This window comes from Prenolepis imparis, unplaced genomic scaffold (assembly GCF_030444845.1).
Source record: "Prenolepis imparis isolate NDT839.2.m4 unplaced genomic scaffold, iyPreImpa1.0 SCAF_12, whole genome shotgun sequence".
Taxonomy (NCBI): domain Eukaryota; kingdom Metazoa; phylum Arthropoda; class Insecta; order Hymenoptera; family Formicidae; genus Prenolepis; species Prenolepis imparis.
The window spans coordinates 12,184,642-12,209,722 of NW_028141170.1; the positions used below are offsets into that span (position 1 = coordinate 12,184,642).

The following is a 25,081-nucleotide window of genomic DNA, read 5'->3' on the forward strand; positions in this document are numbered from 1 at the left end:
TCCTTGAGTCTGGACGTAACAATACTATTTAAAATATTGTCGGTCTGCAAAACAATAGTTTTATCAAAATTAATTTATGTATTAATATATTTAAATATCTTATCCGCCGCATTACTACTTACTATTAGATAATAGCTAATGCACATCTAATGTATCGGTTACAGATTTATATATTCTATATTGTGTTATTAAAATATATTTGCCAGTATATTGTTAGGTTCTGTGGACTCCACGATTCTTTTCTTTCGGAGAATGCAAAGCGATATTCGAGATATTACAGACGCACAAATAAACTGTGATCTGATAGGCGAGAAAAACATACGCCGAGATAGTTCAATAATGAAAGTAAAGAATAGTTATAGAACTTGGGAACCAAATAGACCGACTCGTAAAATTCAAACTGTAACTCGTTATGTTCTAAGAAAATAAATTATAGTTGACAGTTCTTTAAACAAAACCAACACTTGAAACTAATAAAATTTTAGAAAGGAGAATAACAACAATAACAGATCCCAAAAAATTCTCGCCTGACAGATCATCGTTACGCGATATCGGCCCGAAGCAAACTCAAGAGGGTAATAAAAATATCAACCACACTTGATAGCAACAAATTCTCCATTGGTCGAAACGTAAGGGCCTAAATAAAAGTCCTGACCAATCACGACAATTGTAAAATTAAAAGAGACGTCTCCGGGACCCAAAGGGCGGTATTAAAAAATTTCTTATTTGTCAGGAAATGTTAACAAACCAATGGAGAGGAGGAGCAAGGAGGTTGATATACCCGCGACATCCCTCGGAAGAGCAGATTTTACTCCGGACTCTTGAGCATAATTTTCCGCACACGACTTATCCGGCTTCATACTTAGACTTTTTCGGACTTTTCGAACACTATCATTTTCAAATTCGGCCTCGCTCGAACTTAAGTTTCGACGCTCGTTTTGTGTGCGAGTGAGAACTGAGTTAAGTGCGACAGCGAGAGGCAGTGAACAATAGCGAGTTCACAAAACCGGAAATACAACTACCGGATACATTGCAAGCCAGATCTCCACCTTGAGGCGCTTGACTCGACGCAACTCTGTTCCAAATATTTTATCAGCGCACCCCATAAGTAGTAAGTTTATCAAGTATGCTACATCTTTACCCTTATACTTAAAAATAATTCTGGGACTTAAATTAAATTATCTTTGTTTTCCTTTTTTATTTATTAATTTACTATTCTTGCTTACTTCTAACTCTCAGAAAAACCTGTCTTTCCTCCCTTCCTCCTTACCCCTATCTCTTGAAATCACTTTGGATTCCACGCGATAGCAGAGCAATCCGTGATTTCTTTCATCTCCTCTCTCTTGAAATCACTTTGGATTCCCCGCGATAGCGGAACAATCCGTGATTTCTTCCCCGCTTCCACCTCTCTCTCTCTCTTGAAATCACTTTAGATTCCCCGCGATAGCGAAGCAATCCGTGATTTCTTTCATCTCCTTATCTCTCGAAATCACTTTGGATTCCCCGCGATAGCGTAGCAATCCGTGATTTCTTCCCCGCTTCCACCTCTCTCTCGCTCTCTTGAAATCACTTTGGATTCCCCGCGATAGCGGAGCAATCCGTGATTTCTTTCATCTCCTTATCTCTCGAAATCACTCTGGATTCCCCGCGATAGCGGAGCAATCCGTGATTTTTTCCCTCTCTCCCTCTCTCGAACGAACGAACGAACGAACAAATAAGTAATAAAATAAATAAATAAATTATTAAATAACTAAAATACCAAAATTATAGAAATATAAATATATATATATATATTCAAATATAAATCGGTAATAGATAGGCTATTCGAGCCGTACGCGGATGTCGGTGCGTCGATTCCAATGAAAATTAATTTTTCGTTGGAATTAACTAATTGTGCACGGGGCACAAATTTTGCTTGGTACACCGCCAAGACTTTATTACGGAACAATCTCAATTCGAGATTTTTTAATTCCAAAGATCCCCTCTGTCCCCCCTAAAGAAATGTAGGCGAGAAAAATATAGATCCGAAAGTCGCTGAATCGGGAATCGAACCCGAGACCTTTCGCTTGCCGGGCGACTGCTCTCACCATCTGAGCTATTCAGACCCTTCGACTCTATATTTTTCTCTGCCTTGATAAACAACTATTTGTAAATAACGCCTTTTTCAGCCGGCGTGAATTAAACACTAAGAATATAAAGGCTCGATATATATCAAATATAAATCAGTAATAGATAGGCTATTCGAGCCGTACGCGGATGTCGGTGCGTCGATTCCAACGAAAGATATATATATTCCTTTTTTTTTCTCTTACGAGAAATTCCAGAGTTATTTTTCAGTAAGAACCCTCCTTGTCCGGTTATTTTATTGTTCGCTCTCGTAGTGGACAACCCAAGGAGACGACCCTCGCGGGCCACGGCTAAATCGGCGCGAAACCGCCGTAATAGGCGGTTAAGGAAAGCGTTGGCTCGGAGTCTGGCTGCGGGCGAAACCTTCAGCTCTCTAAATAAAAGCGACACACTCATTCACACAAACACAGCCAATATATATCACCCTACGGTCTCCCTTATTTCCTCCCCCGAACGTACAGAAACTCCGCTGATTCCGTCGCCCGCTTCCCCTGCTTCTGCAGAACCTTTCAACTCCCCGCGAACTCCTTCTCCTCTTCCTCCCGAACCCGCTATACCTCAGCGGGCCTCTTCTCCTCACACCCCTGTTTCCTCTGGGAACGCCGATTCTCCGCGGAGCCCTTCTCCTCTTCCTCCTCCTGCTTCTCCCGAACGCCCCGATCCACCTAGATCTCCGTCTCCGGCTCCCTCAACAATCGTCCTTGAAGATTCTCCTTTTTCCTCCTCAACGCTCTCCAAAAATCGGGAACATCCAGAGGAATTTGAAACCATAGATATCGGCGACGACGATTCTGAAGAATCGGAATCGCCCTCCAAGCTCACATACGAGCAATTTAGAGCTTGGTTAATAAATCAGCTCCCTGGGAGACGAGAAGTCCCCGAGGGAGCTTTTACCAATGGTCCAGGCCCCGTAGACTATGAGGCCTTGCGACAATTTTTAGAAACTACCAGCAGAAACAACATCGTTCCCTGGTATGTTCCCGGGCGCAAATATCCTTTAGCCATCCCTACACACCTCCTCTTAAGATCTTATCCCCCCTCCACCGTCCATATTCAGGAATTTCCATGACCCTCACACACATGAACACGTTTTTATATATCTATTATTTATTTATTGAGAAATTATTGTAATTACCAATCGGGACCCTAAATTTTAAACAATAACTATTTCCCCTCTCTGTCCCGATTGAAAACCTCAGTTCTCATGTATCACCCGCGACCCACACACACACTCACACTTCCATTAGCAAATAAGTCCGCTTATTATTAATATTATTATGTATAGAATTTCTCTTGTCGCGCGATATTAAAATAAATTTATAATTTTAACTTAAATGGTTTCTATTAATTAGCAAACCCGTTCCCACTCATTTCCGTAATCCGAGATCGCACAAGGTCCCATCCTGAGCAAAAGAGATTAGATTCTCTTGCCGAAAAGGGAGCACCGAGCGAACGGCCCTTTAAATAGTGTAAGAGCGATCCTTGCGGTCGGTTGACCTATTTGGGCCGGGTCACTTTCGTTCGGCTCGAGCAGACGCACCGTTCGGCGTTTGTTTGAGAAATAAAGTAGTTATGTCCTCCTTCCGACTCTTCCTTACCTGAGTCCGGACGTAACAATATATTTCTGAATTAACATTTTCTTTATTTGATGATACATATTTCCATCACGGGCATGCGCAATGTTGAATCGAAAACTAATCAGCAAACGTATTGACGAACTTTTATAATAAAAAAATGGCTACTGCTCACTCAATATTGCGAGGTAGCGCATTGCTCAGTAGCGTTAAGATAAAATTACTCAACAGTTATGCAACTGTTCCGTTTTGTGAACGCACCCAGTAACTGTACGAGCAGCGCATAATACTGGATCCCCGTATGTTTCGACGATCTTATCACAATTATGCATAAAATAATGGAAAAAAATCAACTGGAGTTGAGAGAAAGAAAACACGTAGTTGTTTGTAAGAAAAGTTTGCAATTAGTAGCTACATACTTTTTCTTACAAACAACTACAGTTTTTTTATACAGTTGATTTTTATTTAGTGCTGTAGCAAAATACACGTTTTTTCGAAAACACGTGTCTCTTATTAGTAATATTCCCCACGTTCAGAGCAGACTTCTCCTTGTTTTCCCCCTCATTGATCCTGACCAACATCAATATCTTTCCATTTTATTTTTCATTTTGTTTTCATTATTTTATATAACATGAAAGTATTGTGGTAAGATTGTCGAAAAATGAATATTTTACGAGATATTTCATAATTTATATACCTTTTTTTAATGTCAAATTTATATATAAAATATTTCGTAAACTATTCATTTTTTGGCCATTTATCTTTATAACATTTTATGCCGAAAATTGCGAGGAAGTGACTACATAAAAATATTATAGTATCATTTAAAAAAACAAATGACTTTTAAATGATCTTGAAAAGTGATCTTCAGAAGAAGTCAGTATAGCACCCTCTTCTATCTCCCTTCAAATCAAGTAACTTTTGTTTGAAACATTTGTTGTACAATCAAAAATAAACAGTTATTTGAAATGTAAGAGTTAAATAAAACACTATATACAGGATGTATACTGAAACGTAATATGAGCGGAAACAAGGTGATTCCTCAATCAATAAGGTGACAAAATAAGTATGAAAAAACAATATTGCTAATTAATATCGCCCTGAATTTCAATATTTGGGTGAAGTAAGAATGACATTGCTATGTTCAGAATTTCAGAGTCCCGAATTGTGCGCTATTAAAAGATTCCAGTATAATACATGGGTGTCTGACGTAAGGTGTCACACCGAAAATATACAAGTAGATCTCGTTAAATTGAGTCGAAAAGTCCTATACCATTTTGCAAACAACCACGTAAAATTTCGAGATATTAATTAAAAAAGATCGACCAACGAGCGCGCGAATTACGTCGGGACGGCCCGCTAAGCGGTGTACCGTGCCGTATCGCTATAGGCAACGCGCGCCTAGCATGCGGCGGGCCGCCCCGACGTAATTCGCGCGCTCGTTGGTCGATCTTTTTTAATTAATATCTCGAAATTTTACGTGGTTGTTTGCAAAATGGTATAGGACTTTTCGACTCAGTTTAACGAGATCTTGTATATTTTCGGTGTGACACCTTACGTCAGACACCCAGTATATACACAGAATATCCCGCGAAATTTGCAAGTCAAAACATAGTAATAAAATTTCTTGAAAAAAGTTAAGTAATAAAATTTGTTATTTTTTATTTAGTATAATAGTTTTTGATGAGATATAAGGTTTAAAACTGATCTATCTCATAGGTTACGTATTCATAAGTCGCGCGCATATTTATAGTTAATATTACACGCACATACGATTCACAAAAACAGAATGTCTGAATCTATTTTATGATTAACTAGTTGTATTTTTCAAAAACTTTTCTGCTGTAGTAGTTTAATTTTTAAATTTTAATTATTTTGATTTGCGAATTATCATGTATATAAATAATGTATATTATCATGTTGTATATAATAAAAATCATATTATAAAATGATATATTTTTATGCATTGTTATTAATAATAAGTTTACTTACCAAGTTTGGTAGTACTTGAACACTTTTTTTTCCAACAAATTGTAATAAACGCAAGTTAACTCCAGTATCCCATCGAGTTATATTGGCTTCAGCTTGTTTAATTCCCGTCCATCTTCCAGTGAGATATAAAGTAGCTGACTGTTGCGACACATCTTCCACAGATTCTTTTAAAGCTTTATTTAATAATGCGGTATGGTTTTCGATAGTATTTTTAACAATTTCTTGAGAAAGAACACCGGCACTTATTAGCTTCTCCACATATCGATCTGGTATAGATCTAAATTTAAAAAAAAAATGTTTTTTTACAATTTTAATAATTCATGTCTCATACTAAAAATGTATGCAGCACATTAAAACTTTTGCAAAACATAAAAATTTCATAGTCTTTCAAGCTCTCTCTCTCTCTCTCTCTCTCTCTCTCTCTCTCTCTCTCTCTCTCTCTCTTTTTCTGAATATCCATCTAAAAGTGAGTAAAATTCTCTGATTGGTCTAAAAATTATTTAATTTTATATTTGCATTAATTTTTATGGAAAATACGTATTGCATAATTATAATAAAAAAAAAACATTATTAGCCAGATCAAACTGTTCACATATAAGATGAGTTAAAAAACAATATAAATTAGGATTGAGATAGTTTTTTTTTATAAAAGTAAATCGTTATCATTATTCGTTATTGATTTCAAAAAACAACTTGTTATCGTTACAATTTCCGTTATTTATAACGTTATTACCGGGCTAAGTTATATAAAACGCATATATATAAAATATTTGTTAAACATTTCATTCGTAAAATATAACAACAAACTCACATAATTTCAATATAAAATATATAACAATTTTGATAATAATTTTGAATATTAACATCTCTCTTTATATTTCAACAATTTTCAACAATTTTGATAATAATATTAAATATTAATATCTTAGAAAAAAAATTTATTCCGAAAAATATTGCAAAAAATCTTTTTTTCTTAAGATCTCCAAAGATCTGTTAGTGTAAATAAAAAAGAGAATTTTCTTAGTTGTAAAAAAAATATGTTTATCAATATAATCAAAATCAACTTTTTGCATCTTTAATGTTATACAATTTTAAAAGCTTGATATGATATACACTAGAGAACCTCAAGGAGAGAGAAGCGACAACTGGTCACGTGCGACCAGCTATTCGTGATTGGTTGGCATAATATGTACTATTTGGACATTGCGACGCCAATGCAATATACGCAGTGCACACCGAAAAATGTCAAATGTGTGACGTACTGTGAGGTTATACTGCATTGGTGTCGCAATGTCCAAATAGTACATATTATGCCAGCCAATCACGAATAGCTGGTCACGTGACCAGTTGTCGCTTCTCTCTCCTTGAAGTTCTCTAATATACACTAATCTACGAGAAAAATTCGGTTTTAATTTGTTTTAAAATTCGTTAAAAAATTTATTTTAATTTTTAATATGCAAAAGTTTATAAACATGATATTATTTGATTTAAAATAAAAATTGTTAAATTTTATCAAAATTGCCTATTAATTTTTTAAAAAATTTAATATTTTTTATATATTTTTGTTTACGTGGACATCATACTACAGAAATATTCGAAGTAATAATAAAATTAACTGTTGAATTCGTTATTTGTTACCAAAAAATATATCAAAAACACTTTTTTCGTTATAGACAAAATTTGTAATACTAAAAAAAGGGTTGCAATAATAACGTTACAAAAGAATGCGTTACTTCCCAAGCCTAGCATAAATTGAAAAAAAGATAATTTTTTATATGCAATAATAACAGAATATAGAATGAAAGTTTTTCTTACAAAATTTAATTTTTGAAAAATTTAATTTTGAAAATTAACAAATTGATAACATATTTAGGTTTTTTTTAGTTTGAATAATCTTATATTATATTATCAAGTAATAATCTTATGTTATATTATCAAAAGATATGACAGTGTTTCGTACCAAGTAAACGCGCAGCTGAAAGTCGTGCGCAATAGCGAGACGCACCGTGTATCTTTATGCGAGTCGGTTGAGATTACGTGAGATTTTCGGATTCTCAATAACCGTTAAACAAATTAAGTCTTTATTAGGTTTAATCGATAGCTTGAATTTGAATTACATAAAGAAAATGTCTCTATTTTTGCTCTACGTGTTTTGTAAACGAGATATCATGCAAAGCTAAATGTGAAAATTTTCTTTTAAGAAATGTCCACGTCATCATCATTATTATCATCATCAACATTCATGCAAGTCCCCAATGCGTATGCGCGAAATTTTTGATAGTTGGAAGATTTTACGTTTTCGAGATTGTTACGCTATCATCCTATTACTTTTTTTATAAATATATAATTGTTGATATAAAATAAGAGAAAGCGAGTAAAAGTAAATAATAAATAATGTAAAGAGAAAAATCATTAAAAAATGCATTTTTGATAGCTCATAGCTGATAAGTGCTATGAGTGCTATGAGTTCTTAAAATATATAAAAATTCATATTCTTTATAACTTGTCTCTTTGTTATTTATTAAATTTTATTTACTTCCTCATTTTATATCAACAATTATATGTTTGTGAAAGAAATATTAGAACAATAGTGCGACAAGAAAATAATTATTATTATAAAAAAAAGTATAGTAGATCATATATGATAGTTATAATGCTATAATATAGATAACCTAACATCAGCGATCACGGAGCGACTCAACGATATCCATACCACAGTAGTATATTTAAATGTCTCTGCTGCCTATGATAACGTGTTGTATTCGTGTTTGATTAGAAAACTGATTCAGGAAGAATGCCCATATAGAATTACACAATTCATCAAGAAGTAGATGTACTGTAGATTTACGAAGTTCATTATTGATTTGGACAGTGATAGTAAGAGGATTACTTATAAAGGCTTGTCGCAGAGTGCGGTTTGAACTCATTATTGTACGACATTTATACCGACGATTTAGTCAATGATGTTCCTAATCATGTATTCCATCTCCAATTTGCTGATGACATTACTATAGGTATATTATGATGTAGGTAATAAGACTGATAGATTTAAATTGTTGGAGGAAGCAGTTAGCAAGCTTACGAATGAACTATTTTCTCTAGGTCTGAATCTACAACCAAGGAAATCCATAGTAGTGGATTATAACAAGACTGATTATTTCAATAAGAATGACGCACTTTAATTTGAAAACTCACACTGCTATTTACAACGGCAGGCTAAATTTTTGGGTATAATGATGGATAACCAGCTTAACTTTAATAAGCAATGTGACATCATGAGAGACAAAGTTACCAGGGCTAATGGCATACTAAAATATTTCAGTAAAGTATCGAGAGGTATTGAGGTAAATACATCACTATTATTATATAAGGTCTTGCTTAGAATCATAATCGACTATCGTTTTTATATTTATCTACCGCTATTTGGCTCTAATAGGTATAAGATTGAAAGATCCCAATACATGGGTTTAAGAACAGCTATGGGCTATCGGAATTCCACTCCAACGAATATTTTGTTGAAACGAAAATCCTCTTGATCCGAGATAGGGCAGGATATTTAACCAGAAATGTTATATCGAAATCATCAAATATGAGGAACCTGACATAAGAAACGTGTTAACGGAGCAGGTTAAGCAAGAAGATCTATAAATTGAAATGTTAATGGAAGCGTGCCTCTTTGATACTGACACATGGAGAAGCTGTAGAATATTGTTTATTACCCAAATACCTCCAAAACAATTCGAAGTGTTCAAGGCGGATTATTGGACTCTTACGAAGGCTTTATACATCGAAAATGAAATTGGTAAGCGATATGCCGATTTAAAAAATATGGATGTTTTAATTGAATATATTACCAACAAATATAATACAAGTACTAATTTGTTACAATTATACACGGATGCATCTAAATTGGAGGATGGTGCTTCCACAAGAAGTGCTTCTTTCGATGCCGGTGATTCTATGGGATATATGTTCAGCCTTAATAATAAGGTTTCTATCTTTACCGCTGAAGCACCTATGTGAAAACAAGAAAGATGATATTCTGATCTTTACGGACTCGAACAGTGTATTACGCAAATTAAGTAACAATGATATTAACGTCTACACGAACCCATATATAACTGAAATTAGACAACACGTTGTCAAACTCAATCACTGCCAATCACGGAAGGGCAAGAAAGTGGTATTCATCTCGATCCCAGCGCATAAAGGTATCTACGGCAATGAAATAGCGCGTGAATTAGCAAAGGAAGCCAGGGAACAAGCGCACATGAAACTACTTGACATTCCATTCACGGATCTTAGTAAGGATCACAGGGAAGAAATGTACAATAGAACAAACAACGAAATTATATATCAGTTCAGTTTCAAAGATAAACAATATTTTCAGAAATTCTTCGATCCTACATGTAAGGTATCCGTGGTTTCGCCGGTGGGAGGGCACCACAGCTGTAGAAAGAGTTGTCTCCCCTTTTGGGAGCGACTCTTTGGAGAGGGCCTCCCGGGTTGAAAGCCGAATCCTAACTCCCTTTGGGAGCGGAAGGAGCTTCAACCCGGGAGGCAGGGGGGCCGTGGCTCGAGCGGGAAAACTCGAGCTACGACCCCGCCCCCCTAGCTTTTACGGGAGGGCGTGGTGTGGGAAAGGTGTCTTCCTGCATCACAACCGGGAAGGGTTCGCACGATGGCGGACGGGGAGGTGCCTCGGCCGCAAGACCGAGGTGGCTCCCCGGAAACGGCTTGGCGGGGGGGGGGGGGCGGGACGACATGGGATACCAGTATCCCCGCCGCCCCCCTACCCATCGCCCGCGAAGGACACCCGTTGAGGTTTTAGTGCGGTAAAATACTTGGCCCCCCTTGGCCGAGATTCGTGGCTCGGTTAGGGGGGACAAGGAGTCCCACATAACCTGTGTCCTCACCCCGGAGGCATGGGTACCTACAAAAGGTTTCCTCAACGTATCAAAAAAAAAAAAAAAAAAAGGTATCCGTGGTTTGCTGGGACTTACCTAGAAAAACGGTTGTTACAATCAATAGACTCACTCAGATCTAATCATTATAATCTTAACGAATCCTTGGCCAGGATAGGATATATTGAATCCCCAAGATGTAATTGTGGGTATGAAAGAGAGAGGACATCAATCCCTTGATTTTTCGATGTAGCAACTTTGATGACATTAGAGTTGAATTAAATACGAACGTTAATAAAATAGCAAGTAATCCGGACTGCGTCTGACATTGGTTACAGAATGAGGAAATGCGCGCGCTCAGAATTGTAATGAATTTTATCTCATGGACAGGTAAAATTATATAATCTTAGTTAGTTTATCTATGGTGATTTGTAAATAGCTCTTTTCTTGTATATATATATATATATATATATATATATATATTTATATATACTAGTCTTTTTTTCTTTCCTTATTGTATATGTGCGAGATAGGTTGTAGTACCTGGAAGCACGCACTTTTTAATTACGGAAGTGTTAAAAAAAATCACGGAGCGACATTAGCGTAATCTTATATCGAATGCTCGAACAGTTACATTTTCTCGCACATGTCGCATAGAAAACGGCGACGATAACGACTAAAATTAAATAAAAATTTTATAAATAATTTAGACTTTGCATCGTAATAACTCCATTTGTGATACATTTAAAACAATAATAAAGACATTTTCCTTGTATGATTCAAACCCAAGCCATCGATTAAATCTATGACAAATTCGATCGGTTCAGCTATTATTTAGGACTGATAATCATAACATGAAATGCAAAAATAATAAGATATTCTTAATTATCCGACTATAGCATATAGATAGTCGGAGTGCCTTAACTTGCTGCGCGTGACTTGGCGCAAGACACTATCATCTCTTGATTAAAATAAGACAATACTCGTAGTATTTTTCAATGACGTCATACCATTAGTACTCACAATGAATAATGGAACGCAGCTTAAGACTCCTGTTCTCATAGCAATCATTTTTAATTATGATGTCAAAAGCGAAAAATCGTTTTTTTGTGAAATACATCAAAATAAATAAATTATTTTAAATGCGATTACTCGTATTCAATAATGTGGATTAGTAAAATACACTAAGAGAAGGGTCAATAAAGGCGTTTTTCTGCCCCCACTGGATTTTTAGAAAACAATTTTTTTGTGTTGTAAGATCATTAGGTATGTCAAAAATAACCATTAGGTGAGAAAAAAATTCGATCCATAAAGCCAAAATTAATTATTAGTCTCGGTGTACCACTATTGGGGCATAAAGCTGCCGATTGCAGGGCGCCGCCTCATTGCGTGGTCTGTACGGGCAGGGGCGAACCTGCTAAACACCGGCTGGGTTCGGGGAAATGACCTCGTTTTGTCCCCCCCCACCAAGAAGGAGACGAGTGGTCGGGAGGACACCCCTGAAGGAAGAAGGCAGGCTCCTGGGCACCCGGACGAAGAGCCTGTTGGGAACGTGTCTGGTGATGGGGAGGGGCGGATGGTGATTGATCCGGCAGAGGTCGGATTTCTCCCTTCTCCAGTCATCAGAGAATGAAGGTGTGTCATGTGTTGTTTATGGGGGCTGCGACCGGCTTGTCCGGTACGGATACGCCCTCTGTGACTCGTCGTACACGTCTGCCGTGGTTATTGTGGATATGGGGGCTACGGCCTGTTTTGGCCGGTCTGCAGGGCTCGGTTACGCCCTCTGTGAGTTTGTCTCTTAAATGTGGTTATAAGGACTGCGACCTATCTGACCCGTTTCGGCGGGTCTGTACGGCAAGGATACGTCCTTTTGTTGTGGTAAAATCTTTGTAATTGTTAGTGTGGGGCCTTAGACCCGTATTAGTTGGCTTGGGTGCGAGGGTGGCTGGTTTTATTTTCCGATCACCCTTATCCCCAATGTTACGATTTAGGTGAAATGGAAGCTGCAGCCACTCTGGTCGGCTTAGGCTGACATGTGTGGCATGGATACGCTGTCCACTGAACCTGTACGGTGGTCACGGTATACGTGTTGTGGGTATATGTTTCGTGTGGTGGTCGAGCCTATTGGCTCGCCGTCCGGGATGGCAGGGAAGAGGAGTGAGGGCCTCCAATCCCATTGCACGTCGTCCCCGGGACGAAGGAGGAGTGAGCAATGCAACCTTGTCCCTCCTCGAGCGCACTCTCGTTGGGGAGTCGCGGGTATTGGCAGGCGGCTTAACGGCTCCTGCGGAGAAGGGCGCGTTTCGCGTCAAGCCAAGGAGGGCCACCTGAAGTTAAGCGCGAGCGGTTCCGGGTGGTCCCCCGTCGCGCAAAAGGTTGCCGGTAAGGTTTAGCGGGTATTGGGTCCGAACCTTTCGGGGTTAGGGCCGTGAGTCCCGCACTACCACGGCTAGATCTTCGGGCCTTTTTCCCTCCCTCAAGGGGGCTGTGGTGTGCGTAAATGCATTCCTCATCGTAAAAAAAGAAAGAAAATGTGTACCACTATGGTATCTAAGCCCTTTTTATGACTAATGAGTAAACTAATGAAATATTTTCGGTCATTATACTGCTCTGCCATAATATTTATGTCATTTTAGACTACAACATGTATCGCCTCAAGATGAATGCAGCTCATGGTGAAAAAAGTATCTTGTGTGGCAAGTGTGGAAAACAACGAATTACATCGCGCGTGAAGTTGTCGCATGAGTCGAAAGTTTATGGTGCATTTACACGAGTATGAGTTTGATTTGCAGCACGAGCCGAAGGCGAGTGCTGTAACCACACGAGTACGAGTGTGAAATGCACCATAAGCTGAGGCGAATGCGACAACTTCACGCGCAACGTAATTCGTTGTCTTTTATCCATAATATTCTTAGTCTCTATAAGGATCTTATATTATTATTTAACTGTTTAATCAATATTTCAATAATTGAAGTTCAATTGTAATCATGTCAAAAAGAATAAGTGATTCAAGTGATTTTCTGAGTTCTAAAAAGTTAAAAGTCTCTATAAAAAAAATCTGTAAGCTCGCATAAAAGTTGCTTTATCTGCAATCATCCGAAAAATCTAAGATGTGCTACTCCGACATTGAAACAGAATGTATTCATAGAAAAGGGTATCTTTATACCCGCTGATGCAAGATGCTGTAATAAACATTTAAAAAGTTACATTATATTAAAAACAGAGTGTCTGGATTTGTTGATAGGTTATGGCTTTCAATTAAGTTTAAAGAATGAAAGAAGGATGCGGAGTGACGCGAGGATTTAAAGAAGTATTCGCTATAAATTCTCGGTTTGGCACGTCTGCCGATTAACCTGATTTATATTCGACTGACTGTGCGTTACAGAGTCTCGAAAACGTAACAGAGTTTTTGTATCGTGTTATGTACGTGTATCTTTATGTCTGTGTATTCGTGTGTGTCTTTCCTGTGTTGTGTTTATAATCCTGCTTGCCTGAGTGCGTATATAGTATGTGTGTCTCTCTCTCTCTCTCTCTCTCTCTCTGTGTGTGTGTGTATGTGTACATCGTTGTATGACATATCCAACACCCCCCCCTTAACGATGTCCGTCTTCGTATTTCTTCCATGGTCCTAATCCGATTTTCTTGCATAATGCGTTGAGTTTAATTGCTCCGATTGGTTTCGTAAGCTTCATTTTGCTCAGAAGGGCAATATATAATGTTTACCTCTCCATTATTTTTTAAATCTTTCGTGTAGAAATATTTAGTGTCGATATGTTTTGTCCTTGCAGTACAGCCGCCATTTTTGACCCTATTAATACAACTCTGATTATCTTCATGTATAATGGTTGGGGTCTTCTGCGATTCGCTAAAATCCTTTAATAATCTTCGTATCCATGTTACTTCTCGACAGGTCTCTGCAAGTGCAATAATCTCGGCTTCGGTAGAGGATAACGCGACACACGCTTGTTTACGGCATGCCCAGCTCACTGCTCCTCCGTTTAATTTAAAAATGTAGCCGCTGTTGGATTTCCTGTCTTCGTGATCTTCTGCCCAATTAGCATCTGCAAAGCCCACAAGCATCATGTCTATTTTACTGTCATTGTTCAACCGCAATTCATAGTCTATTGTGTGCTTGAGATAACGTCCTATGCGCTTCAATTCCATCCAGTCGATTTTCCTTGGAGCTTTGATGCATTGGCTTAGAATTGCAACTGGTGATGTTATGTCGGGTCTTGTATTGACTGCTATGTACAGCAGCGCGCCTATAAATTTTTGGTAACAACTATTATCGATCTCGGGTGAATTAGCTCTGAGTTTCGCGTAGCCAGTGTCCATCGGTGTGGTTGATCCTTTAGAGTCCAATAATCACATGTTTTCTAAAAGCTTCTTTATATACTCGGATTGACTGATAAGGAAATTTCCGTTCTTGTTTCTTCGAATTTGTATTCCTAGGTAACAGTTAAGATCGCCCAGATCAGTGATGCAAAATTGATTGTTGAGACTGCTTTTCACTTCATCAATTATATCTGATGACCTGCAGGCGATGATTATGTCGTCTACATAAACGGCAATGTACACGGCATAATTTTTTCTTTGTTTTGCGTACAGGCAATAGTCGTTGTCACTTCGCTTGAATCCCTGTTGACTTAACACTTCATTCAGCCGATCATTCCAAGCCTTAGCAGCTTGCTTCAGTCCATAAATGCTCCGTGTCAACCTGCATCCGTAGTCTTCCTTCCCTGCTTCCTCGTATCCTGGTGGTTGTCTCATGTATATCTTTTCACTTATTCCATTAAAAAAAGCTCTCTTCGCATCTAAATGCTTCACCTTGTAACCTCGCTGACCGGCAATTGACAATAATACACGAAGAGTTGTGTGTTTTACAACGAGTGCAAATACTTCATTGTCATCGGTCCCATATTTCTGAGAAAACCCTTGCGCTACCAGCCTTGCCTTAAAACGATCTGGTCGTCCATCTGCAAATTTCTTCAATTTGAACACCCATTTGCATCCGATTGTCTTTGTCCCGTCAGGAATTTTTTGTAGCATCCAAGTGCCATTATTCTGGAGCGATTTGATTTCATCATCCATAGCTATTTTCCATGCATTGGCATTTGGTCCCGATAACGCTTCTTTTCTGCAGATAAGCTCCCCGTGTTCTTGAACCATCATCGATCCTGGTACGTATCGTTCTGGTGGAATCCCTCTGTTTGCACGAGTCATTCTACGAGGCGCTCCTCGTTCTTCCTTTTCTTCTGTGGCTGAATCGTAATTGGATTCTTCACTGTCTGAAATCGTAACAATACTGAAATCATTTGGTTCACATGGCTGCGTGTTACCTGAATTGTCGTGAATTTATTGGTTGCACTTCTGGGAAGGTTATCGACTTCACTCTGTTCAAGTGTTTTTATTTCTGAATTGGCTTGTATGTCATGGGGTCCAATTGCGTCAAGTGTCATCAGAATTTCTTCTTTCTTTGTCTCTTCCTCTATAAATCTTACGTCTCTGCTGATCACTACCTTTCCTGTATCATTATGCAATAGTCTGTAAGCTTTTGAATCTTGTGGAGAACCAATGAACGTGCATTCTCGTGCTTTGTCGTCAAGCTTTCGACGCATTTCCTTTGGTACGTGCATATATGCATTACATCCGAACACATGTAAATTACTCACATCTGGTTTGGTTCCATACCATAATTCATACGGAGTTCGAGGTCTGGATTTGGTGGGTAGTCGATTTTGTAAGTATGCTGCAGTTACGATCGCTTCTCCCCAGTATCACTTCGGTAAATTTGCATCCAGCAGCATAGTTCTCGCAGCTTCCATCAGCGTCCTATTCTTTCTTTCGGCCACTCCATTTTGTTGCGGTGAGTACGGCGCTGTCAATTGCGATTGAATCCCCTCTTTCCGCAAATGATCGGTTAATCATTGAGAGATGTATTCTCTCCCTCTGTCTGACCTGATGGCTTGAGGTTTAGTTTTAAATTTCGTTTTCAAGTACTCAATGAAATCTATGATTATTCGTGGTACTTCAGATTTTTCTTTTAACAAAAAAAACATGTAAAACGGCTGTAGTCGTCTATTAATGTCAGTGCATACTTTCTTTTTCCCGGAGTCATCGTCTGTATTGGTCCACATACATCAGTGTGAATCAGTTGTAAGAGCGCATCTGACGTACCTTGTGACTCCTTTGGAAATGGACTGCGTTTTCCTTTAATGCAGTTCTCGCAGAATTTCTTTACACTGCACGCCTCCAACTTCATCCCGGAGACAAGTCCTTTGTCAGCCAGTCTTTTGATTGCTTCTGGATCTCGATGTCCGAAACGTCGATGCCAAATATGAATACAATTTGTTGAATGACCTTCACCGACCAGTAGGGCCCGATCTGGAACCTTTAGCTCATACATGTCCCCTCGCAATGTGCCTACTGTAAATTTAGCACTGTCTTTACGAACTGTCAATACACCGTTCTTTATCAGGATAGTATAACCTTCCTTATCCAGTACTCTCACTGATATCAATCCGGATTCAAAGTCTCGAATGTACAGCACATTCTCAAGCTTCAACTTGGATTCGCAACCGGTTTGATTCACGCACGATACCTCTCCACTACCGATGCCATAAACATTCACAAATCTCTTGTCCGCCACGCGCACTTTAGACCGATAATCCGAATTGAGCGACGTAAAGAAGTTTATATCGTTTGTCATGTGCTTAGTAGATCCTGAATCAAAATACCATTTTAAGTCTAATTTCCTTTGATCCGTACAAAAAGCCACATCCAGATATTTATCGGACGTTTTAGTTCCCGAAATCGCGGACGCGCTGGAAATCGTGGACATATTTGTATCATCTTTATCGGCCGAAGCGACATTTGCTTTATCTTTATTTGATTTCCATCGTTGGTATTTACGACAATCCTTCTTCATGTGTCCTTGTTTATGACAGAAGAAACATAACATTCCCGACGGTCCGCCTGTATCGTCGCGCTTTCCGCTATTTACCTTTAATGCCGCATGTGTTGTCTCTGCCAATGCCAGCGCTTGTCCTTTTCGTCTTCTATGCTCGTCAACAAGCTTTCATTTAACAAACGTCGGCGTTAGATCATCTTCTGACCTTGACTCCAACGCCGTAATCATGGAGCTATACGAATCCGGGAGACTACATAACAACATGGCAACGACCAGCTTGTCCCCAAGCACTTCACCAAGGGCAGTTAGTTTATCCACTAATTCTTGCATTTTATTAATGTGACTTTCTATGTCACCGTCTTCCTTTAAGCGCATACTACATATTTCCTTAAGCAGAAATACCTTATTCGTAAGAGTCGACTTCTCATGGTAATCCTTTAAGGCTTGCCAAGTATCTCTTGCTGTCTTCTTCGTTTTTATATGAACCAGCTGAGCATCTTCTACCATGAGGCCTATAATAGCACGTGCCTTTCCGTCGCGCTTCGTCCATGCTGCGAGTTCGGCAGCAGCCGACGGAGGATCATCAATAACTACATCCCATAGATCTTCTTTAATCAGCAACATTTCGATCCTGTATTTCCACACTTGATAGTTTTCATTATTGAGTTTCGTAATAGAAACATGGTTTGCACTGTCTGCCATCATCACTGTCCGTCACGCTCGTATAATTGTACCAAAAAAAAACTTGATGAGTCCGTTTCACCTCCAAACCGTTCACTCACGCACTACTGGGCCCATAACCTGTTGATAGCTTATGGCTTTCAATTAAGTTTAAAGAAAGAAAGAAGGATGCGGAGTGAGGATTTAAAGAAGTATTCGCTATAAATTCTCGGTTCGGCACGTCTGTCCGTTGGTCTGATTTATATTCGACTGACTGTGCGTTACAGAGTCTCGAAAACGTAACAGAGTTTTTATATCGTGTTATGTACGTATATCTTTATGTCTGTGTATTCGTGTGTGTCTTTCCTGTGTTGTGTTTATAATCCTGCTTGCCTGAGTGCGTATATAGCATGTGTGTGTCTCTCTCTGTGTGTGTGTGTGTGTGTATGTGTGTGTGTATGTGTGTGTGTATGTGTACATCGTTGTCTGACATATCCAACAGGATTCTATACGAATATCTTCTGATTTTACTTTGATGGATAATGAGAGTATATGTAATCTCTTAAATAGTTTGAGATGTTGCAAATAAAAAACCTTAACTTTGACGATTCTAATGCATTAAGTGATGAAGATTACTATCATTTAACCGGTGTTACAAAAGATCAATTCCATAAGATATTAAAATCAGCAGCAAAATCAATACGATGTTCACAGAAGAGATCTGCACGCGTTTGTGTTAATCTACTCTTAACTAAGTTAAGAACTGGTTTATCAAGTTCTGTTCTGTCAACTTTATTTCGCTTATCTAAAAGAAATGTTAATCGTTCAATTGCTACCGCGAGAAAAGCTCTTATAAATTCTTTTGTTCCTCAGCATTTGGGCATTGATCTTTCACGCGAAGAATTTATTTCTAATCATACAAGTAACATGGCTAAAACACTCTTTGCAAGAGATGAAGATACATGTATTCTTGTTGCTGATGGTACGTATATGTACATTCAAAAAAGTTCGAATTATACATTTCAAAGGCGCACATATCCTATGCATAAAGGGCGGCATTTAGTCAAGCCAATGATGTTGGTTAGTACAACAGGTTATATATTAGTTGTGTTTTGGAACCTTATTTCACTGATTCTAAGAATAATGATGCTAATATTGGGTTCCAACATCGGGCGCTATGACATCTGGTGGCGAGATGTGCAACTATTATAATCGTACACTATGCATTTGTTGAAAAGCGTTTAAACTTTGAATTCAAAAATTAAGGCCTGTGTAAGTCGTAGGACATTCGCTGAGGGCTCATTTTGTAGGTCTTGAAGAGACCTTTAAAACGCGCCCACAGCGAATGTTCTACGACTTACACAGGCCTTAATTTTCGCAAAAAACGTTTAAACTTTGAATTTAAAAATTAAGGCCTGTGTAAGTCGTAGGACATTCACTGAGGGCTCATTTTGTAGGTCTTGAAGAGACCTTTAAAACGCGCCTACAGAAAATATTCTAGTCTTTATATAGGCCTTAATTTTCGCGAGAAATGTTTAAACTTTGAATTCGAAAATTAAGAATACTGTAAGAATTCTAGAACAATTCCTTCGATGATTGTTAAAAATTATTATAAATAAATATAAGGTATTATGACATATTATATGCAATATATAACTATAATTTTCATATTTTTAACATATTTTATTTTTAAAATTAATTTAGTAAATTTTTGCTTGATTAATATTTTTTGACAGAAATCAGCTGATTAAAACGTTAATTTGCTAATTAATTTTTAATATAATATGTTATGAAAGTTAAAATAATAATATGTTTTAAATAATATAATGTTGTAATTCTTTTAAACTCGATTAATTTTCGATAGTTATCAGCTGATTAAAAAAAAATATTAATCGCAGATTATGTTATAAAAATTAAAATAATAATATGTTTTAAATAAAATGTTATAATACTTTAAACTTGATTAATATTTTTTGACAGTTAGCAGCTGATTTCTGTATCATTTTTCTTTACTTAAAATCGAGCAATAGCGCGCTTGTGTTTTAGTCTTTTTCTAAAAAAGGCATGTTAAGTCAATTCTCGCAAGTATTCTTGCCTCTTTTTCGCGATGTTGATTATCAGCCTCGATTTGCGTTGTGCGTTATATTCGTAGCATCAAGAGGCTGTCATCGCCAGGGTTAACAGTTTAACAGTTTGTCCAAAATAAAATAAAATAAAATAATATGTTTTAAATAATGTTTTAATACTTTAAATTTGATTAATATTTTTGACAGTTATATTAAGTTGATTTCTGTCAAAAAAATATTAATTGCGGACAAAGTATATATTATAAGTCTATGTTATAACATATATTATTTACAACATATTATTATAATTAAAATAATAATATTTTGTAAGTAATATAATATGTTATAATACTTTATTCCTCTCAAATGAGCTTGTATGGGCCCACTCGCAAATATGTTGCATAGTTAGCAGTCACATATTTATTAAAAACCTCCGCGATGTCACCGGTACGTCAAATATTTATTGTGCGGTTAAATCGGCCATATTGGATTATATGATGTAAGCCCCGCCCCCATGTTGGAACCCAATATTGAGTAATATTATGCAATATGATGTCAATCGTCTACGTTCATAGCTTAAGGAAGGAGATACCTTTATTGTCGATAGAGGTTTTCGTGACTTTAGCTTTGTTAGAAAAATTAGAGAGAATTTATATCAAAAATGCTACATTTCTTAAAAAATGATGCGCAGCATTCTACAGCAGAAGCAAATGAATCTCGACTTGTTATGAAAATTCGTTGGGTTGTAGAAGCTGTAAACGGTTTAATAAAAACATGGAAAGCTTTAGATAAAGTTTTCCCGAATTCGCAAATTCCGTGCATCGGGGATTATGTGCGCATTATTGCTGCAATATGTAACGCTTTTAGGCCTCCAAGAGTAAGCTCGGATTCAAATAATCACATAATTGCTGAACGAATGCTTAGGGTTTCTAAGAAATTAAATCTTCTTCAGCAAAGAGTAGAGCAAGAAGGTTGGTCTCGAAAAAGAGTAGTTTGGCGCCCATTGGAAGCAAAGTCAATACCTGATTTTCCTATGCTAACAGAGGCAGAATTGAAAGACTTAACACTGGGTATTTATCAACTCAAACAAGCTCGCTCGTATACGGATGAACATTTATCTGCTGACGGATCGTATATGCTCTTTGTTCATAAAGATGATGAAAGCATATATAGATTTCAATTACAGTCTCGCCATACGTCATCGAAAATATACAACTGGTGGATCCAAACGAATGGCGCAGACGGCATATTAGGCTGGTATTGTCAATGCAAAGTGGGTGCAAGAATAGTAGGCTGTTGCGCGCATATAGCAAGTGTTTTGTGGTTTTAGGCTACTGTAGATACAATCCTAATGTTCACAATAGACCATCACAAGATTTTAAAAATAGTATAGACGATGGTGCCCATGATTTGTCCTGCTGGACAGATGAAGATGAGGAAGAAAAATCATCGAATTTTGAATCATCATCAGAAGATGCTTAAAAGTCACGATCGTAGTATTTAATAGGTTCAAAAAACTTAAAAACAAAAAATCTAAAAGAAATTAAAAAACAAAATAAAAAAAAAAATAATAAAATAAAAAAATTTTTTTAAATTAAAACCTCTACAATGATCACAACCTTGACGCGGTGTAGAGGCTTCAGTCTGTAGACAACTAATAGTGATTACCTATTTGTTATGAGCACCCTATGTCAGGAGTAATCAAAAATTTTTTCACCATGAGCTGTATTTACCTTTATCTTGAGGCGATACATGTTGTAGTTTAAAATGACATAAATATTATGGCAGAGCAGTATAATGACCGAAAATATTTCATTAGTTTACTCATTAGTCATAAAAAGGGCTTAGATACCATAGAGTGGTACACCTAGACTAATAATTAATTTTGGCTTTATGGATCGAATTTTTTTCTCACCTAATGGTTATTTTTGACATTTCTAATGATCATACAATACAAAAAAAATTGTTTTCTGAAAATCCAGCGGGGGCGGAAAAACGCCTTTATTGACTCCTTTCTTATTTAATTACTTTGCATTAATAATTCATATATAATTCAACTGCATGTATTCTACATTTTCGGCAAAAATAGACCTTATAATGATTGATCAAGATTTACAGTCTCCTGTACAGCTATTAATTAATTCACAAATCAAAAAGAGAATTCTCGGAATATTTTACTAATTTATTTTAGTCGCATTCAAAATATTCTATTTATTTTAATATTTTTTACAGGAAAAAACTCATATATGATTTCTCATTTCTGATGCCATAATGCAGTATAACGTCAATGTAGGACCAGGAGTCTTAAATGTAATTATATAATAATATCCGAAAATTTTCCGGAGATTGTTCATTTTTCTTTGGTTATCTGTACAGAATATTCAGAAATTAATCTGTTATTGAAAAATCTTAATCATAAATTATTCAGGATATCACTTAAAGACCATTAAATACATAATGTTATTCTTTACCAAAAAATAAGTCGAAAAGTCCTGAATAACTTTTGTTTATAACAGTTAATAAAGAAGTAATTATTGAGTAAAGTCAAACTAAACAGCGCCAAACTAAAGCTCAATAATAATTATTAATAAGGAACGCTGTGTACTTAAGTTAGTGGACAGTCTTTAAGTGACACTCTGTATATTTTTTTAACAATAATAAGAAAAAAATCATATTATTTTATAATACTTTAATAAATCTATTTATTTGATATTTTAGATACTATTTAAAATATCAAATAAATAAATTTGGATACAAAGGATTAAAATATCAAATCTAACAAAGGAAAAATTGAAAGTGTCGCTCTCCTATTTTGATAAGCTTTGGATGTGTTATAGCACAGTATATACAGTAGCGCAACTCTCCCGATTTTGTGTTGGCCAAAATGGAGTGGGCATGCGCGAACTACGTAAATCCTTCCTTCTTGCTTACTCTCTTGCTTCTACTTGTCGTTCTCTCTCTAACTCATTGATCATGTAGCAATAAATATTAACTCAAAATAATATATTTTAATGAAAAATATAATATAAAGATAAATATTTGATAATATATTTAAAAAGAAATATATATATATATATATAAGTAAAAAATAGAAAAATAAATATAATTAAAATATGTACAATATATATATATATGTATATATATTACATAAATTTATTTTATAATGGATATATAGATCTATATACATTTATATTATATTGTTATATTTATCTTTTTTATTTTCCTATTTTTTATATTAGTAACAATTTATCTCTATGTATTTTTCATTAAAATACATTATTTTAGGTTATTATTTATTGCCACATGTATCAATGAGTTCGAGAGAGAACGAAAAGTAAAAACGAGAGAGTAAGCGAGAGAGAAGTTCAGATGGCGTTATTAGGCAGCTCACTTAGTTCGCGCATGCGCACTCCGTTTTGACCAACACTGACATCAAAGGTGCCGACAGGGAGTTGCGCTACTGTATATACTGTGGTTATAGCTATGTCAAAATAAAAAGAGACCTACACTTTTTTATTTATGCCCATATTACCGTTGAGAGAATGAAATACCTTCTTTAAAAAATATCGATTTTTATATTTTGAGCGAATACCGTCGAATCAGTAAAAGATATGTAAAAATGTTGTAAATAAAAGTTTTATCATTTTTAATGTACTTTATAACAATGTAATTAGATTGTCATATTTTTCGAAACTCTCTTCTCCTTCTAACAATTTAAAAAAGTTTTAAATTTGTCTTATAAAAATTACATTATAATTAAAGCATATTTAACGCCAATTCAATCATGTATGATAAAATTGTATTCTGAAAACAAATTTTTCAGAAATGAGCTAAAAAAATCTTTATACACGTCCCATCCATATTAGCTATAATAATGTTTGCTACTCATGACGACAATTTTTTCTACGTACTCTAATAAAAACAATCATGAATTATCAATAAATAATTAAATTTATTATTATATTTAGGCATTTATATTTAATAATTAAATTTATAATAATTTATACATATATTAATATACATATAGTATAATAAATAAATAAATATTATAATATAAATTACATAAATTTTAATGAGATAAAATAAATTTTAATATATGTTAATAAAGTTATATTTAATAATTAATATTTAATAATTAAATTTATAATAATTTATATATTATATATTATAATTAATATATATAATAATTATTTATATATTATAATATATATAACTTTTATAATAAATAAATATTATAATATAAATATTATAATATTTGAAATATTATAAATATTATAAATATTTACATATAATTTATATCAGCCAATTCGCGCGCGCGTGCGTGCGTGTGTGTGTGTACCCACTTTCCGAAAAATCAAACGTCTATAACTCAAGAACTGTTTAAGCTACAATGATCCAATTTAGCATACAAGTAAAATAGTACAATATATTTAATTATTGTTATTTTTATAAAAATTGGTAGGAAGCGCGATTTTACATTATATAGTTTAAGACTTATTTTGTTTGTACAGTTTAAGTTGGCAGTAGAGTCTTTGTCTCCGTTGCGTTTAATTATATGTTTACTTACTTACTTTCTACTCGTTTACCTTTTTCGTATAATAAAGTATGCACAAAATTTGATTTGATATAAGTTGTTTCTCTTTTCCTCGAAATATAAAGCCAATAACTAACAGGTTATGGGCCCAGAAATAGTCCAAATATAACGTAAATATATATAATACATATTAGTAACTAGAATTATTAACACTTAGGTCCGTATTGATAGTCGTTTTTCAAATTTCAAGAGCGTATCACATTAGATACTCAGATTTTATGTCTTGAGATACGGATGGTTCAATAGTTACATTT

At 35.9% G+C, this 25,081-nt stretch overlaps 1 protein-coding gene across 3 annotated transcripts in view; it reads right to left on the reverse strand.

The window, feature by feature from the left end:
• The window catches only part of LOC145944034 (2-oxoadipate dehydrogenase complex component E1), a 141,620-nt gene that overhangs the window by 59,726 nt on the left and 56,813 nt on the right, over positions 1–25,081 (reverse strand). For all 3 annotated transcript variants that reach the window (XM_083051988.1, XM_083051989.1, XM_083051990.1), the window contains exon 7: positions 5,694–5,970. In XM_083051988.1, coding sequence (XP_082908114.1) covers positions 5,694–5,970 — 277 coding nt within the window. The remainder of the gene's footprint in view (positions 1–5,693; positions 5,971–25,081) is intronic.